General features: G+C 39.3%; 1 protein-coding gene across 7 annotated transcripts in view; it reads right to left on the bottom strand.

The window, feature by feature from the left end:
• Positions 1–17,908, bottom strand: part of HOOK3 (hook microtubule tethering protein 3) — a 147,683-nt gene that overhangs the window by 41,309 nt on the left and 88,466 nt on the right. For 5 of the 7 annotated variants that reach the window (XM_002819053.6, XM_054561529.2, XM_054561530.2 and 2 more), the window contains 2 exons: positions 9,098–9,185; positions 4,569–4,603 (listed from right to left, as the gene is read on the bottom strand). The exons of 1 other annotated variant lie outside the window; for it this stretch is intronic. In XM_002819053.6, the coding sequence (XP_002819099.1) occupies positions 4,569–4,603; positions 9,098–9,185 (123 nt within the window). Of the gene's footprint in view, positions 1–1,706; positions 1,831–4,568; positions 4,604–9,097; positions 9,186–17,908 lie in introns of all 7 variants that reach the window. One more of the 7 variants, XR_008527882.2, reaches the window with a different exon arrangement.

The raw sequence follows: 17,908 nt of genomic DNA, 5'->3' as shown, positions 1-17,908 counted from the left end.
GTATGCATTTATGACCTATGACAAAGAACATATACAATATAACAGTTGAAAGAATAATAAAACTAAGCCCAATGAATCATTACCATGTTAAAAAATAGAAATTGGCTGGGCACAGTGGTTCATGCCTGTAATCCTAGCACTTTGGGAGGCCGAGGTGGGTAGACTGCCTGAGCTCAGGAATTCGAGACCAGCCTGGACAACATGGTGAAACCCCATCTCTACTAAAATACAAAAAATTAGCCGGGCATGGTGGTGTGTGCCTGTAGTCCCAGATACTCGGGAGGCTAAGGGGGGAGAATTGCTTGAACCTGGGAGGCGGAGGTTGCAGTGAGCCGAGATTGTGCCACTGCACTCCAGCCTGGGCAACAGAGTGAGACACCGTCTCAAAAAAATAAATAGGCTAGGCATAGTGGCTCACACCTGTAATCCCAGCACTTCGGGAGGCTGAGGCAGGCAGATCACGAGGTCAGGAGATCAAGACCATCCTGGCTAACACAGTGAAACCCCGTCTCTACTAAAAATACAAAAAATTAGCCGGGTGTGGTGGTGGGTGCCTGTAGTCCCAGCTACTCGGGAGGCTGAGGCAGGAGAATGGCGTGAACCCAGGAGGCAGAGCTTGCAGTGAGCTGAGATCACACCACTGCACTCCAGCCTGGGTGACAGAGCGAGACTCCATCTCAAAATAAATAAAAATAAATAAATAAATAAATAAATAAATAAATAAATAGACCAGGTGCGGTGGCTCACACCTGTTATACCAGCACTTTCAGAGGCCAAGGCGGGTGGATCACAAGGTCAGGAGTTCAAGACCAGCCTGTCCAACATGGTGAAACCCCGTCTCTACTAAAAATACAAAAATGAGCCGGGTGTGGTGGTGGGGGCCTGTAATCCCAGCTACTTGGGAGGCCGAGGCAGAGACCTGCTTGAACCCGGGAGGCGGAGGTTGCAGTGAGTCGAGATCATGCCACTGCAGTCCAGCCTGGGTGACAGAGTGAAACTCCATCTCAATAAATAAATAAATAAATAAATAAATGTTTAAAAACATAAAAATAAAAATAAATACAAATCATCCCCAAAACTTAGTAGTCATGCATGTCTCTATACTCTTCCCAGAGGTAACCAAAGTCAGAATTTGAATCATTCTCATGATTTTCATGATGATTTTATTGTCTTTGTGCTATTCCTAAAAAATATATTGCTTAGGCCAGGCGTGGTGGCTCACATCTGTAATCCCAGCACTTTGGGAGGCCGAGGCGGGCGGATCACGAGGTCAGGAGATCAAGACCATCTTGGCTAAGACGGTGAAACCCCGTCTCCACTAAAAACACACAAAAAATGAGCCAGGCGTGGTGGCAGGTGGCTGTGGTCCTAGCTACTCGGGAGGCTGAGGCAGGAGAATGGCGTGAACCCAGGAGGCGGAGCTTGCAGTGAGCTGAGATGGCGCCACTGCACTCCAGCCTGGGGGACAGAGCGAGACTCCGTCTCAAAAAAAATATATATATATATAGAGAGAGAGAGAGAGAGAGAGAGAGAGAGAGAGCGCTTAATTTTGTGCAATTTAAATTTTATACACTAATCATCATGTATTATTCTGACTTGCATCTTTCACTAAACACTATGTTCTTGAGGTTCATCTGTGTTGATGTATTAGCCATGGTTTATTTCACATTTCCCCTATTGTTTGGTATTCTATTGTTTGAATATACCTCATTCAATCATTTTCCAATTGGTGAACACTTGCATATTATTTTTGCTTTTCTGTGATTACAATGTTCTTCCATACTTTCTTCTACAGGCCTCCTGGTATGCACGGACAATATTTCTAGGAATCTAGGATATATATAGTAGAAATGAGAGGTCACAGAATATGTGGCATGTCCAGGTTTACTAAGCAGACTGATGTATACGCCTACCAGCAGTGGATGAGAATTGCCATTGCTCAACATCTTTAGCAATACTCAGTATGTTGGATTTTTTAAATGTTAACAGTTTGATGTGTAAAATGGTCTCCATCATAGTTTTTTTTTTTTTTTTTTTAGATGGAGTCTTGCTCTGCCACCCAGGCTGCAGTACAGTGCCATGACCTCTGCTCACTGCAACCTCTGCTTCCTGGGTTCAAGCAGTTATCCTGCCCTCAGCCTTGCAAGTAGCTGGGATTACAGGCATGCGCCACCACGCCTGGCTAATTTTTCTATTTTTAGTAGAGATGAGGCTTCACCATGTTGTCCAGGCTGGTCTCGAACTCCTGACCTTGAGTGATCCACCTGCCTTGGCCTCCCAAAGTGCTGGGATTACAGGCGTGAGTCACCGCACCCGACTTTCTTTTTTTTCTTTTCTTTCTTTTTTTTTTGAGACAGAGTCTTGCTCTGTTGCTCAGGCAGGAATGCAGTGGTGTGATCTCGGCTCACTGCAACCTCTGGTTTCTGGGTTCAAGCGATTCTACTGCCTCAGCCTCCTGAGTAGCTAGGATTACAGGTGCACGCCACCATGCCCCACTAATTTTTGTATTTTTAGTAGAGACAGAATTTCACCATGTTGGCCAGGCTGGTCTCAAACTCCTGACCTCAAGTGATTGACCTGCCTTGGCCTCCCAAAGTGCTGGGATTACAGGCGTGAGCCACCACACCTGGCCCACTGTCATTTTAAATATGCATGAGGCTGGCCATATTTGGAGATATCTGTGGCTCCTGTGGTGGGCTGAATTGTGTCTCCTAAAATGAAAAGTCGAAGTTTTAATTCCTAGGATATATGAATGTGACAATATTTGGAAATTGGGTGTTTATAGGTGTAAGTAGCTAAGATGAGGGCACACTGGATCAGGGAAGACCCTAAATCCAATGATTGGCATCCTTGTAAGAAGGTCATGAGACACAGACATACAGAGAAAAGAATGACATGTGAAGATGGAGAAAGAGGCTGGAGTGATCTGTCTACAACCAAAAACATCAGGACTGCTGGTGGTTACCAGCCACAAGAAGGATCACAGAGCAGACTGTCCCTCCAAACCTCTAGAAGGAACCAGCCTGCTGCCACCTTCGTTCTTCTAGCCTCCAGAACTATGAGAGAATAAATTTATGTTGCCATAAACCATCTAGTGTATGGTAATTTGACATGGTAGCTATAAGAACTAATACAGGCTCCATCTTCACTAATAAATCCTTTCTGATGAAGATTTTTCACCATGTAAATGTCTGCGCACAGAATAATGGTCAGTTGGTAGTTTTATGAAATGACAGGTATTGTATTTTTTGCCATAAAGGAATGAGAATTTTTTTTTTAAAGGACAGAATTCAGTACTGAATTCTCATTGCAGGTAATCTCACAAAAGGCAAAAGTAATATTTTCTATTCTAGTACATTAAGAATCTGCTCACTGCTTGAATTGCTAGCAAATCTTTCACCAGGAGTAGCTTGTGTCTCCCACATTTACCATTTAAAACACAAACACACAAACTGGATAGCATGAAGCAAATTGCCAGAAGAGAATTTCTTTCGCATCCTAGTAGAATAAATCCAAATTATCTTTGTGGTACTGAGGATGTCTGGTTTAGCACAGTGTAAAGTTGTAACACTTTAACAGGCTATCAATTCATAGTCACTAATTCAATGCTTGCCAGGAGTTTTGCTAGAAAAGGATGAGAAGGATTAAGGTTATTACTGGGTGCAAGATAAATTATGAAACATCTCTAATATGGTCAACCTCAGTTAAAGAGAGAAGATTTCTTCTTCGAAAAAACATATGTGAATATTTTAAAATTTATTTCATCTTTTATACCAAAAAGTCCTTGTTTGTAATTCCAGGAAATATTTGAAAATCTACTGACAAGCTTTTATAGACTTTAAAAAATTTACTTAAGAAAGAAGATTAGACTAGGTGTGGTGGCATGTACTTGTAATCCCAGCTACTCAGAAGGCTGCAGCAGGAGGATCACTTGAGACCAGGAGTTCAAGTCCAGCCTGGGAAACACAGTGACCCTGTCTCTTAAAGACCTTAAAGTCTCTTAAAGACAGGGTCTCTTTTTTAAAAGACCTTGTCTCTTAACTTTTATTTTTAAAAAAATAGATTAAGCTGGCAATACTTTAGAGCTGGCAAGCTATAGCCCATGGGCCAAAACCAGACTGCTGCCTGTTCGTATCTATAAAGTTTTACTGCAACATGGTCACAACCATTAATTGATGTATTGTCTATGGCTGTTTTCAAGCTACAACTGCAGAGCTGAGTGGCTGTGACAGAGACCAGCTTTCAACTCCTAAAAAGCAATTACTATCTGACCCTTTATAGAAAGAGGTGTCTGACCCATGATCTAGAGTGTCTTAAACTCCTAACTACGATTATCACAAAGACAGAAAACCCTGAAGTCTCATTTGAGAAGGCAGTTCTAAAGCAGTCATTATTCTGACCTGAGAACCTGGGGGAAAAGTGACCCTTCAGACTCTCTGAATATGTATTATAATTTTCTATTTCTTCAAGGGCCACCTGTGCCAACGCCTAGACACACCGTAACTACCTAACACAAAGCACATGTGTTCCACTATAGAAGAATCAGCCTCAACAGCTTTTATACTTACAGATGTTCTTCAAGCTTCTTTTTTAGAAGGACTGACTAAAAATGAAAAACAAAATTAGTTTATTACCTCACATTTTAACTAAAATAGTATTTTCTTTTAAGTTAAAAGTACAATAGTCATTAATTTTGAGTGAGCTCTCAGTAATTTGTTTGGTCAAAAAGCTGAAAACACACAATGTACCCCAGTTTAAATCTCTTTAATAAAGGGACAGCGCAGCCCCTAAGGGATGACAATCAGTATGAAATACCCACAACCTGGATATACGTGAATTCTCTATTTATAGTCAGGCAGATGAATAAAATAGGAATGAAAAAGTCACTTAATTATAGACCTAATATTCCTGGATTTGGTAGGCAGACAGGACCCTAGTAATAACAGACTTCCTTTAAGACACTTATCTGCTATACTATTTTCCTTGAGTCATGATAAAGTATTGGGTCAGCTTCTATAAATACATCTGACTTAATCAGTGACTTATGAAAAAGCACAGGTTACAAATAATTTATGCAGTGGTATGGGAATGTGAAGGATGGCATATGCACAGCCTTTAATATGTTGGAGAATGTAGCTTTCACTGGGTAAAAAAAAAAAGTCTCCTGAAAAGCAGGAGATCAAAATTAACCTAAAAATAAACAATAAAGACATTCTCTATAAGACCACTAAATTTCATAATTTAACACTTATACAGTACATACTATTAATAAATTTTATGAAACATTTCATTTTGAGATAAATGGTTATATAATTAATTCAGTCAAAACCCAATTAATATAGGCTTATAAAACAAATTGTCCAATCAACGCCAGTGATGAGGGAAAAGGAACCCTCACACTAAGTTCTTTTGATAATAATTACCATAATTTTTTATTCATTTCCATTCTAACACAGCTCTATAATACTTCAAATTTCACTTCTTTCCTCAATATGTTAACTATAGTTACCTCAGTAGATCCACATGTCCTCTATCACCACTTCCCAAATATATAAAAAGATAACCCTGTTAACTTTGTTTTATAAAAAATTAAAAAAAAAAAATAGAGACAGGATCTCACTTTGTTGCCCAGGCTGGTCTCAAACTTGTGGGCCTCAGTGATCCTCCTCCCACCTCAGCCTCCCAAAGTGCTGGGATTACAGGTGTGAGCCACTGTGCCCGGCCAACTCTATTAACTTGCGATTATTGCTCATTCCTTCTTTAGCACGGGGTAAAATGTAAATACTTTTTAGAAACTTTAATTCTGTGCTTATGTTTTGATTAGACTCTAGCAAAACTTTAACTCTGAGCAGATATGTAATAACACAGTTAAATGGGTGGTTAATATGCCAAACAATGCTCTAAATCATGTCATAGACACTGTCACATGTAAACCTCACAGCCTGTGTAACAATAGCCCCATCTTACAGTTGAGGAAGGGCAGGCTGGAGAACATTTAGTAGCTTTTAAGTGGCAGATCCAAAACCCAGGTCTGCCAGACCCCAGAGTCCATGCATGGCCTTCACCTCCATGCTTCCTATGCTGCAGTACCTCTCCAAACTGAAGACTGTTCCTACCAAAGCATGGGGCAGGAGGAGGGTAGACTGTATCAAGATAATTTATATAAATGAATTAATTATAATAATGGGATGGAACAGGAGTGGAATGGGGAAAAAAACCAAGAGCAGACTTCTTGTTGGCTGACTCTTTAAGAGTTTGATATCCTTTGAGTATCTTAATTGTAAAGGTCCTAAACCTATAAGGCAAGTAATCCAGATATTTATTTTGCGCAAAACTACCTTAATAAAATTTTCCACACCATCAACTATGATGGCACTCTAAATCCAAAAACTGCTCACTATACAAAAATGAAAAGGAAGCCATACTTACAATAGCCTTGAGCAGAAACCATGCCAAGAGACAGAGAGGACAAATTAGTATGAAGCAAACACAGCAGCCAAGAGAAGCAACGATTTAGTAATTCATGAACAGAAGTAAAAGATAAGTACTTTTTTTTTTTTCAGACAAAGTCTCGCTCTGTTGCCCAGCCTGGAGTGCAGTGGCGCAATCTCTGCTCACTGCAAGCTCCGCCACTGGGGTTCATGCCATTCTCCTGCCTCAGCTTCCCGAGTAGCTGGGACTACAGGCACCCGCCACCACGCCCGGCTAATTTTTTTTGTATTTTTAGTAGAGACAGGGTTTTACCATATTAGTCAGGATGATCTCGATCTCCTGACCTCGTGATCCACCCGCCTCGGCCTCCCAAAGTGCTGGGATTACAGGTGTGAGCCACTGTGCCCAGCCCAGGATATGCATTTTTTAAAAGAAATGTACATTTTTCTTTTTTCTACCGTCTCCTCATCCTGTCTTGTTCTCTGAAGTTTTATATATTGTGGCTAGCTCAAATTATCCATATGGCTGGATATAACAATGTTTTTCTGCTTCCATGCTAAAAACAAATTATATAAAAATAATAATAAAAATGTGCATCCCCTTCTACTCTGACTTAAGATCACATGAAAGGACTGTGCTTTTGATAACAGAAGCTGGCAGAAATTATGTTGTTCTTCTCCAGAGGGGACCACTTCCTTTGGCAGGTTGCTTTATGTGTTGCACATTCCCGAGATGCAACACTCTAAGTTAGAGAAAGAGAAAAGTAAGACAAAAACATAAAAATATTTGCTGGGCAAGAACCATATATCCTGTATTGCACTATTTATTTCTCTAAGCCATTTGGAGGCACAGTTTCAGCTATCTGAATCTTTTCTACATATAGAAAAGAGCTCAGAGCAAAGTTCTGCTTAGTTTACAGCAAGACATTGGTATCTAGACAGTCAAATAAATGGACTAGTTTATGTAAATAGTACTTGACAGGGCTAGCATCTCACTTCTGAAATACATTCTGTTAAAGTAATGGCCCACAGCATATTTAATTAGATTTGATTACCATAGTGATACCTAATCAAGCTATGCCAAACTATCTTTTGAAGAATAAATGCTTTTATTTATGTTTTAATGTAAGAGAACCATGCACAATGGCCATCATTATAACACTGAAGTTTAAGCTGATTCTGATATTTCACCATTTTTACTTTCTATGTACCACATGCCCTTCCCTCACTCCCATAACGAATCAATAAAAGTCTCCTCAGACTTTTAGAGACCAGAATGGATTTTACATTTATCTCAGTTTAAAGGACCTAGCGATTTCACTGAATTAAGAAATGTTGCCCCACCATTCAGTTCACCTCTAAGATACTTAATTAGGCTTAATAATATTTTAATACACTAATGGTGGTTTTGTTTCACCTCTGTGATTTAGCATTTTGAATAAAAACATGTTTTAAATTTTAATAAGGGCATAAGGAAGTTTAAATGTTGGTGACAGTTTTAGGAACCAGAAATCAATCTGGGAATCTAACAAGGACTGCCAACACATTGATTAAGGGATGAGCTAACATCACCCATGTTAGAATGAAGGACATGTTGCCAATACACACGAGATGATGTCTGGAGAAACTCATTAAGCTAGGCCATGGATGAGCTTTTTGTATCTAGTATTCACAAGTTTTAAGTAACATACTTAACTCCCTTTCTTTGGTTCATTTCGTTTTTATATCCTCTTATGTTAATAAGGCCAAATGGAATTGGCTACAACTATAGTTTTGAAGTTAATCCTCCAAAATGACTCTATCAATGGAAACAAACATTCAAGCTCAAATGCCAGAGTTTACAGCAAATTACATTGGTAACAGGAAAAAAACAAAACATCTGGTTGAAGCAAAGACTGATCACCAAAATTTTGTTTTTTCTCCTCTTTACACTATTTTTGAACACTCTAAGTCTTAGCTCTGTTGTTTACTGTTCATTAAACATAAAGGATTTGCAAAATTTGACTTACTTACACTTTTGCCACAGATAGACCACTATGTGCTACCTGAGTACTGTGATAGAAGATTAACACGCAGGTGTGAAGAAAGGCAGTCCTTGGCTAATACATTTACTCTATTCTAGTGCAAGTGTGCAGAGCTGTGACAGAGACGCAGAGTGCTGGGGGATGCGCAAAAAGGGCCAGTGTCGGGGAACAGAAGGAGTAAGAGGGATTCAGAGATTTAGAGAAAATGCAATACTAGGGACGGCAGTATTTTCTTAAAGTCACTTTTACATTAAAAATTTCTACTTGAACATTCCAAATTCCCACTAGCAATTTTTTTTTTTGGCCAAAGGGGAAAAACCCTACACTTTATCTTTGAATACTGAGTTGAGCACATTTAAAACATAAAGCCTCAATTAATTCCTCAGTTGGTAACTAGAAATGAACTTCTAATTCCCAGCAGAGTGAATCTGAAGAGACAATATAAAAAGTATATTTATATAGTATAAAAAGTACTATCTGGTCCTTTTTATAAGGAATGTTAGTAAAAAGGAAAACACTATTTCTTTTCTATAACCAATATAATACTAAATTATTTTGACAAAAAACATCAAATAAAAAATAAAAGTTATTTCTCAACATTGTGAAACTGATGGACCATGGTTGGTACATATTAAAACTTACATCTTCTGCTTTTGAGCCTTGATCCTGTAAAGATTTTTGTAATTCTTCAACTTGTGACTGTACTTCCAGAAGTCTTTGATTCACCAGCCTAGAAATGAAATGTACATTAATTTTCCAAGTGGTGACTTATGTATGCCTTTTTTCCTTAGGTTGTCATATTAGTTAGAAAGTATAATTAGCAAAATCAAGTCTCATGTTATAGCAGTAGTAGTATAGTAGTGGCCTAATGTCATGAGTGGCAGCTGACTTTTCTGATTATTTTTGGTATTGCTTGAAATTTCGAATGATGACTTCTAACACAGTGTTTGGGTGGGCACATATTTTAGAACCAATGTACTTATGCATATTAATTTCTCTGAAATTCACTTCAATACATGTTTATGAAGACTATGTCTCAAGGACTGTGCTCAGCACTAGTATTAAAAGATCTCTGCACTCAGGCAGGGCGTGGTGGCCCATGCCAGTACTTTGGGAGGCCAAGGTGGATGGACTGCATGAGCTCAGGAGTTTGAGGCCAGCCTGGCCAGCATGGTGAAACCCCATCTCTACCAAAAATAGAAAAATTAGCCAGGCATGGTGGTGAGCACCTGTAAGTCCCAGCTACTCGTGGAGATGAGGTAGGAGGATCACTTGAGCCCAGGAGGTCGAGGCTGAAGTGAGCTGTGTTCGTGCCACTGCACTCCAGTCTGGGCAACAGAGTGAGACCCTGCCTCACAAAAAAAAAAAAAAAAAAAAAAGATCTCTGCCCTCACGGAATTAAAGTCTAGTGGGGAAGAAAAAGTGTAAACAAATAAAATACAATCAGATAAAAACTTCAAAGTAGTACATAGATGCATATAAAAATGATGGTCAAAGAAGCAATAACTCTGGAGGAGTTAAAATACTCTGGACTTGAAATGACACTAGAACAATAAATAAAACATCTATGGGTTAAGGGTGGAAAGGAGATTCAAGACAGAGGTCAGTATGTCCAAAGTATGCAGAAAAATAAGAGGACGCAGTGAATTAAGGAATGGTATGGATGATGAGTATGTTATGAGAGGAAGAATGGCCGAAGAGAAACTGGGGGAAAAGGAGATCAGCACAACCCTGTATGGAATACAAAGTGTCTGCTGGGATTATCCGGTAATCAGCAAGCCTCAAGTCAGGCTGAAACTGGAATAACTCAGATAACCTTAAATAACGCTGATTCCACGGCTTGACTTTCTTTTTTCTTTTTCTTTCTTTCTTTTTTCTTTTCTTTTTTTTTTGAGACGAAGTCTCCCTCTGTCGCCCAGGCTGGAGTGCAATGGTGCAATCTCAGCTCACTGCAACCTCCGCCTCCCAGGCTCAAGCAATCCTCATGCCTCAGCCTCCTGAGTAGTTGGGATTACAGATGCGCACCACCATGCCTGGCTAATTTTTGTATTTTTAGTAGAGACAGGGTTTCACTATGTTGGTGATGGTGGTCTCGAACTCCTGACCTCAGGTGATCCACCTCGGCCTCCCAAAGTGCTGGGATTACAGGCATGAGCCACTGCGCCCGGCCCATGGCTTGACTTTCATAAATTCTCTAGGTCATGATGTAACATTCAGGAGACCAGCTTACCTCCCAAGGTCTTGGGTGATACTGAAGGATTGCAAGAAGGGAAAACATGGTCAGACAGATCATACAGGTAGTATGTCAGACAGATCACTTTGGTTTTAAAATGGAAGATATTATCAAAAAGGTTCAAGAGCAGGCATGAAGATGAGAGAAGGCTATTATTATTACTATTACTAAATATGCCTGAAATAGAAAGGGACAGAGGAGGAAATAGAAAGGGACAGAGGAACTATCTTGAGAAAAGGCAAAAGAATATAAGGATTTTGGTATTCACTGAGAAGGGAAGACAAAAGGAACAGGATAAGAAAGAAATATAGGGATCTGATTTTACATTTATTGAAAATGAAATGCCTAGAAATTTGTCAAACAGCTAGATACCTCAATCTAAAGCACAGAGAAGCCTGAGTTGAACATACAGATTTGGGAGCCATTTGGAGTTAACTGAGGCCATGAGCAAAAATGATATTGTCTAGAAAGAATGTGAAAAACAGTGTAAAAGACTAACAAAGAAGGCCCATGGCGGATCAACCAAGGGGTAGAAAGAAGAACCTCACCCTGAAGAATATCAGAGAATGAGAGAGAATGTAAGAGATGGGTATTATTGAAATAAAAAATTTGAAGAAGGGGGAACTGAATAACAACACTGAATATAGTAGAAAGATGAGGAAAGATAAAGTCTTGAGTGCTGCTATGGGATTGGCCATTTAAGAGATGACCAGTTATCTCAGTAAGAAATACTTTCGTGAAATGGTAGTAGCAGAAGCCAGACTGCTCCAAATTAAGGAGAAAACAAGACAGAGAGTGTTTAGAATCCAAACAGCCAGTTTAATAAGAAATGCTTTTACTTAAATTACAAGAAATTATAGGTTTATAATTTAGAAAGGATCACAGTAAAAATTTAATTAAAGCTATAATAACTTTTTTACATCAAGGTAAAAAAATCTGAGTGGTTTTGAGTAACAAAAGAATAAATTACCTGAAAAATCCACATTCAATATGGGGACACAGGTCCATAAACACACTACTAGTAATACCATAATACTGTTCAGTCTTTTCAGAAAGCAAAATGGAAATATGTATTCAACTACAAGATTATTTCAACTATCCATCTTAGTCATTTTTGAGATTATTTCATCAGACGATACTGTAAGCCAACTAGGTGGAAGCCATTGTAAACATCATAAAACACAATCCAGTATGTACCAAGATGTTCTTTGGAATGGTTTAAAATCAGCTAAATTCTCTCAATGGGGAATAGGTGAGCAAAAATAGTAATGTAACTGTTAAAGTATGAAATATGTAAGCAACATAAATATAAGAAAATATTTATGAAAAAAGTACATCTATAAAATACTCAAAAAATTGAAATAATATCAAGCATCTTCTCTGAACACAATAAAACTAGAAATCAGTAACAAAAGAAATTTTGGAAACTATACAAACACATGGAAATTCAACAATATGTTCCTGAATGACCAGTGGGTCAACGAAGAAATCAACAAGGAAACTGAAAAATTTATTGAAACAAATGATAATGGAAACACAACATACCAAAATCTATGGGATACAGCAAAAGCTGTAGTAAGAGGAAAATTTATGGGCACAAGTACCTACATCAAAAAAGAGAAAACCTTCAAATAAACAACCTAACAATGCCACTTAACGAACTAGAAAAGGAAGAGCAAACCAAACCCAAAATTAGTAGAAGAAATAATAAAGATAAGAGCAGGCTGGGCGTGGTGGCTCACACCCATAACCCCAGCACTTTGGGAGGCCAACGTGGGCGGATCACTTGAGGTTAGGAGTTTGAGATAAGCCTGGCGAACGTGGTGAAACCCCATCTCTACTAAAAATACAAAAACTAGCCAGGGGTGGTGGTGCACGCCTATAGTCCCAGCTACTCTGGAGGCTGAGGCAGGAGAATCACTTGAACCCAGGAGATGGAGGTTGCATGAGCCAAGATCGCGCCACTACACTCCAGCCTGGGCGACAGAGTGAGACTCTGTCTCTAAATAAATAAATAGATAAAAAATAAGGATCAGAGCAGAAATAAATGAATTTGAAATGAAGAAAACAATACAAAAGAGCAACAAAAAAAAAACCCAGTTTTTTGAAAAGATAAATTGACAAACCTTTAGCCAGACTAAGAAAAAAAGAGAGAAGACCCAAATAAATAAAATCAGAGACAAAAAACGAGACATTACAACTGATACCGGAGAAATTCAAAGGATTACTGGTTATTATGAGCAACTATATGCCAAAAAAATTGAAAAATCTAGAAGAAATGGATAAATTCCTAGACACATATAATCTACCAAGATTGAATCATGAAGAAATCCAAAACCTGAACAGACCAATAGCAAGTAATGAGATTGAAGCTATAATAAAAAGTCTCCCAATAAAGGCCCCAGATCCAATGACTTCATTGGCAAATTCTACAAAACATTTAAAGAAGAACTTATACCAATCCTACTTAAACTATTCTGAAAAATAGAGGAAGAAGGAATACCTCCAAACTCATTCTATGTGTCAAGTATTACCCTGATACCAAAACAAGACAAAGACACATCAAAAGAAAAAAAAAAAAAAAACTATAGGCCAGGCACAGTGGCTCATGCCTGTAATCCCAACACTTTGGGAGGCCAAGGCAGGTGGATCACCTAATGTCAAGAATTCGAGACCAGCCTGGCCAACACGGTGAAAACCTGGCTCTACTAAGCTACTGCACTCCAGCTTGGGCGACAGAGTAAGACCCTGTCTTAAAAATATATATATAAGTATAGGCCAATATAACTAATGAATATTGATGCAAAAATCCTCAATAAAATACTGCAAACAAAATTCAACAACACATTAAAAAGATTATTTATTATGACCAAATGGGATTGATCCCAGGTATGCAAGGATGGTTCAACATCCTCATACCAACTAATGTGACACATTATATCAATAGAATAAAGGACAAAGACCATATCATCATTTCAATTGATGTTGAAAAAGCATTTGATAAAATTCAATGACAATTCATGATAAAAACTCTCAAAAAACTAGGTATAAAAGGAACATACCTCAACATAATAAAAGTCACATACGAGAGACCCATAGCTAGTATCATACTGAATGGGGAAAAACTGAAAGTCTTTCCTCTAAGATCAGGAACAGGACAAGGATGCTCACTTTCACCCTGTTATTCAACACAGTACTAGAAGTCCTAGCTAGAGCAATCAGACAAGAGAAAGAAATAAAGGGCATCTAAATCAGAAAGGAAGAAGTCAAATTACAAATCAACATACAAAAATCGGTAACATTTCTTTTTTTTTTTTGAGATGGAGTCTCTGTTACCAGGCTGCAGGGCAGTGGCGTGATCTCGGCTCACTACAACCTCCACCTCCTGCATTCAAGCAATTCTCCTGCCTCAGCCCTCTGAGTAGCTGGGACTACAGGCGTGCACCACCACACCCAGCTAATTTTTGTATGTTTAGCAAAGACGGGGTTTCACCATGTTGGTCAGGATGGTCTCAATCTCCTGACCTTGTGATCTGCCCGCCTCAGCCTCTGAAAGTGTTGGGATTACAGGTAAGAGCCACCGCACCTGGCCAAAAATCAGTAACTTTTTTTTTTTTTTTTTTTTTTTTTGAGACAGAGTCTCACTCTGTCACCCAGGCTGGAGTGCAGTGGCATGATCTCAGCTCACTGCAAGCTGCACCTCCCAGGTTCATGCAATTCTCCTGCCTCAGCCTCCTGAGTAGCTGGGACTACAGGCACTCACCACCACGCCTGGCTAATTTTTTGTATTTTTAGTAGAGACGGGGTTTCACTGTGTTTGCCAGGATAGTCTCAATCTCCTGACCTTGTGATCCACCCGCCTCGGCCTCCCAAAGTGCTGGGATTACAGGCATGAAACACCGGGCCCAGCCAAAAATCAGTAACATTTTATAGGCCAACAGCAAACAATCTGAAAAAGAAATCAAGCATCCCATTTATGATCACTACAGATAAAATAAAATACCTAGGAATTAAGCAAAGAAGTGAATGAGCTCTACAATTAAAACTATAAAACACTGATGCAAGAAATTGAAGACACAAAAAAATGGAAAGATATTCTATGTTCATGAATTAGAAGAATCAGTATTGTTAAAATGTCCATGCTGGGTGCGGTGGCTCACATCTGTAATCCTAGCTGTTAGGGAGGCAAAGGCAGGAGGATAGCCTGAGCCCAGGAGTGTGAGACCTGCCTGGGCAATTTAGTGAGACCCAGTTCTCCACTAAAAGGAAAAAAAACAAAAACAAAGTACTCAATATGTCCAAGTACCATATGTTGGCATATTGTTGGTCAGAAGCAGTGGCTCACACCTGTAATCCCAGCACTTTGGGAGGCCAAGGTGGGCAGATCACCTGAGGTCAGGAGTTCGAGACCAGCCCGGCCAACAGGGCAAAACCCTGTCTCTACTAAAATACAAAAATTAACTGGGCATGGTGGCTCATGCCTGTAGTCCCAGCTACTCGGGAGGCTGAGGCAAGAGAATCGCTTGAACCTGGGAGGTGGAGGTTGTAATGAGCTGAGATAATGCCAGTGCACTCCAGCCTGGGCGACAGAGACAGACTCCAGCTCCGAAAAAAAAAAAAAAAAAAAGGTCCATACTATCCAAAGCTATCTACAGATTCAAAACAATCCCTATCAAAATAACAATGATATTCTTCACAGAAATAGAAAAAACAATCCTAAAATTTATACGGAACCACAGAATACCCAGAATAACCAAAGCTATTCTAAGCAAAAAGAACAAAACTAGAGGAATCACGTTACCTGACTTCAAATTATACTACAGAGCTATAGTAACCAAAACAGCATGGCACTTACATAAAAACAGATACACAGACCAGTGGAACAGAATAGAGAAGTCAGAGATAAATCTATACATCTACAGTGAACTTATTTTGACAAAGATGCCAAGAACATACTCTGGGGAAAGGGCAGTCTCTTCGATAAATGGTACTGGATATCATTATGCAAAATAATGAAACTAGACCCCCTATGTCTTGCCATATACAAAAATCCAATCAAAATGGATCAAAGATTTAAATCTAAGACCTGAAAATAATAAAACAAAACTGGAGAAACGCTCACCGGACATTGGTGTGGGCAAAAATTTCTTGAGTAATTACCCATAAGCCCAGGGAAACAAAGCAAAAAGGAACAAATGGGATCACATCAAGTTAAAAAGCTTCTGCATAGCAAAGGAAACAATCAACAAAGTGAGAGACAACCGACAGAACGGGTGAAAATACGTGCAAACTCCCCATCTCACAAGGGATGACTAACCAGAATACATAAGGAGCTCAAACAACTCTACAGGAAAAACTCTTAATAATCCGATTTTGAAAATAGGCACAAGGAGACCTGGGCATGGTGTCTCATCCCTGTAATCCCAGCACTTTGGGAGGCTGAGGTGGGTGGATTGCTTGAGCCCAGGAGTTTAAGACTAGCCTGGGCAACATGGCAAAACCCCAACTCTACAAAAAAATAGAAAAAATTAGCTAGCCATGGTGGACATGCCTGTAATCTCAGCTACTTGGAAGATGAGGTGGGAGGATCGCTTGAGCCCGGGCTATCAAGGCTGCAGTGAGCTGTGATTGTGCCACTGCATTCCAGCCTGGGTGAAGGAGTGAGATCCTCAAAAAAAAAAAAAAAAAGACAAAAGATCTAAACAGATATTTATTTCTCAAAAGAGGCTGGACATGGTGGTTCATGCCTATAATCCCAGCACTTTGGGAAGCTGAGGTGGGAGGATCGCTTGAGTCCAGGAGTTTGAAACCAGCCTGGGCAACACAGGGAGACCCTGTCTCTCCGAAAAATTAAAAATCAGCCAGGCATGGTGGTGTGTACCTATAGTCCCAGCTACTCAGAGGCTGACATGGAAGGATAGTTTGAGCCTGGGAGGTTGAGCCTAAGTGAGCTGTGATCATACCACTGCACTCCAGCCTGGGCGACAGAGTGAGATCCTGTCTCAAAAAAATAAAATAAAATAAAAAAATTAACAGGCACAGAAAATGTGGTATATGTAGATGTAGACAATGTAGCACTATTTAGCCATAAAAAAGAATGAAATTCTGTCATTTGCAAAAACATGCATGAAACTGAAGGTCATTATGTTAAGTGAAATAATAGGCACAGGAAGACAAACTTCACATGCTCTCGCTTATTTGTGGGAGCTAAAAATTAAAAAAATTAAACTCATGGAGCTTGAGAGTAGATGGATGGTAACCAGAGGCTGGGAAGGGTAGTGGGGAGAGGTTAATGGGTGCATAAAAATAGAAAGAATGAGTAAGACCTAGTATTTGCTAGCACAACAAGTGACTATAGTAAAAAATAATGTAATTGTACATTTAAAAATAACTAAAGAGTATAATCGGATTGTTTGTAACATAAATGATAAATGCTTGAGAGGATGGATACCCCATTTACCCCAATATGATTATTACGCACTGCATGCCTGTATCAAACTATCTCATGTAACTCATAAATATATATACCTACTATGTACCCACAAAAATAAAAAAAATAAAAAGTTCATCTACAAAATAAATGAGGATTATAATGCCTACCTCATGGGGTTGTTTAAAAGACTAAAGTGTGCCTAGCAGAGTCCCTGCACATTGCTGGTATTCTATCAATGTGAATTGCCTCTACCTTCTTTCTCCCACTTCAAGGATTGAGATAGTTAAGATTTTAATCAAAGTCTAATTGCTGAATATATACAGCTGTGGGATGCAGGGACAGGGTGAGCTTGAGATTATAGCACAGTCTGAGAGGTAGAGAAACAAGATCAGGTCTACTTTGACAGAATTCCTGGGGAATCCTGATGTGGCTTCCCTCTCAACCCTCCACCCTCTTCTAATATTGTTTGAGGATTGGCAGGTATTACAGATACACTAAAGTGCTCACTCTTGGGAAAACTAATTGGAAAGGACTTTAGAGGTCTACGACAGACTTTGCTTTCTGACAGGTGATATACATGGGCAGTGAGCAAACTGTAACAGACTCAGTGGGACCCAATGTTGTAAACTAGTAGGATATTAAGCTAGAGTCAAGGTAATATAAATACTCATTAAACTCAGTAAGAACAAACTTAGGGTAAGTCACTTAGGAGAAAAAACATCCTGTGAGAGGAAGACAGGAAAAGAAATAAATATTGTGCAAACATAGTAGAAGATAAATTGGCAAG

This window comes from Pongo abelii, chromosome 7 (genome assembly GCF_028885655.2).
Source record: "Pongo abelii isolate AG06213 chromosome 7, NHGRI_mPonAbe1-v2.0_pri, whole genome shotgun sequence".
In the NCBI taxonomy this organism is placed as follows: Eukaryota; Metazoa; Chordata; class Mammalia; order Primates; family Hominidae; genus Pongo; species Pongo abelii.
This window is presented reverse-complemented; position numbering and strand designations above follow the sequence as displayed.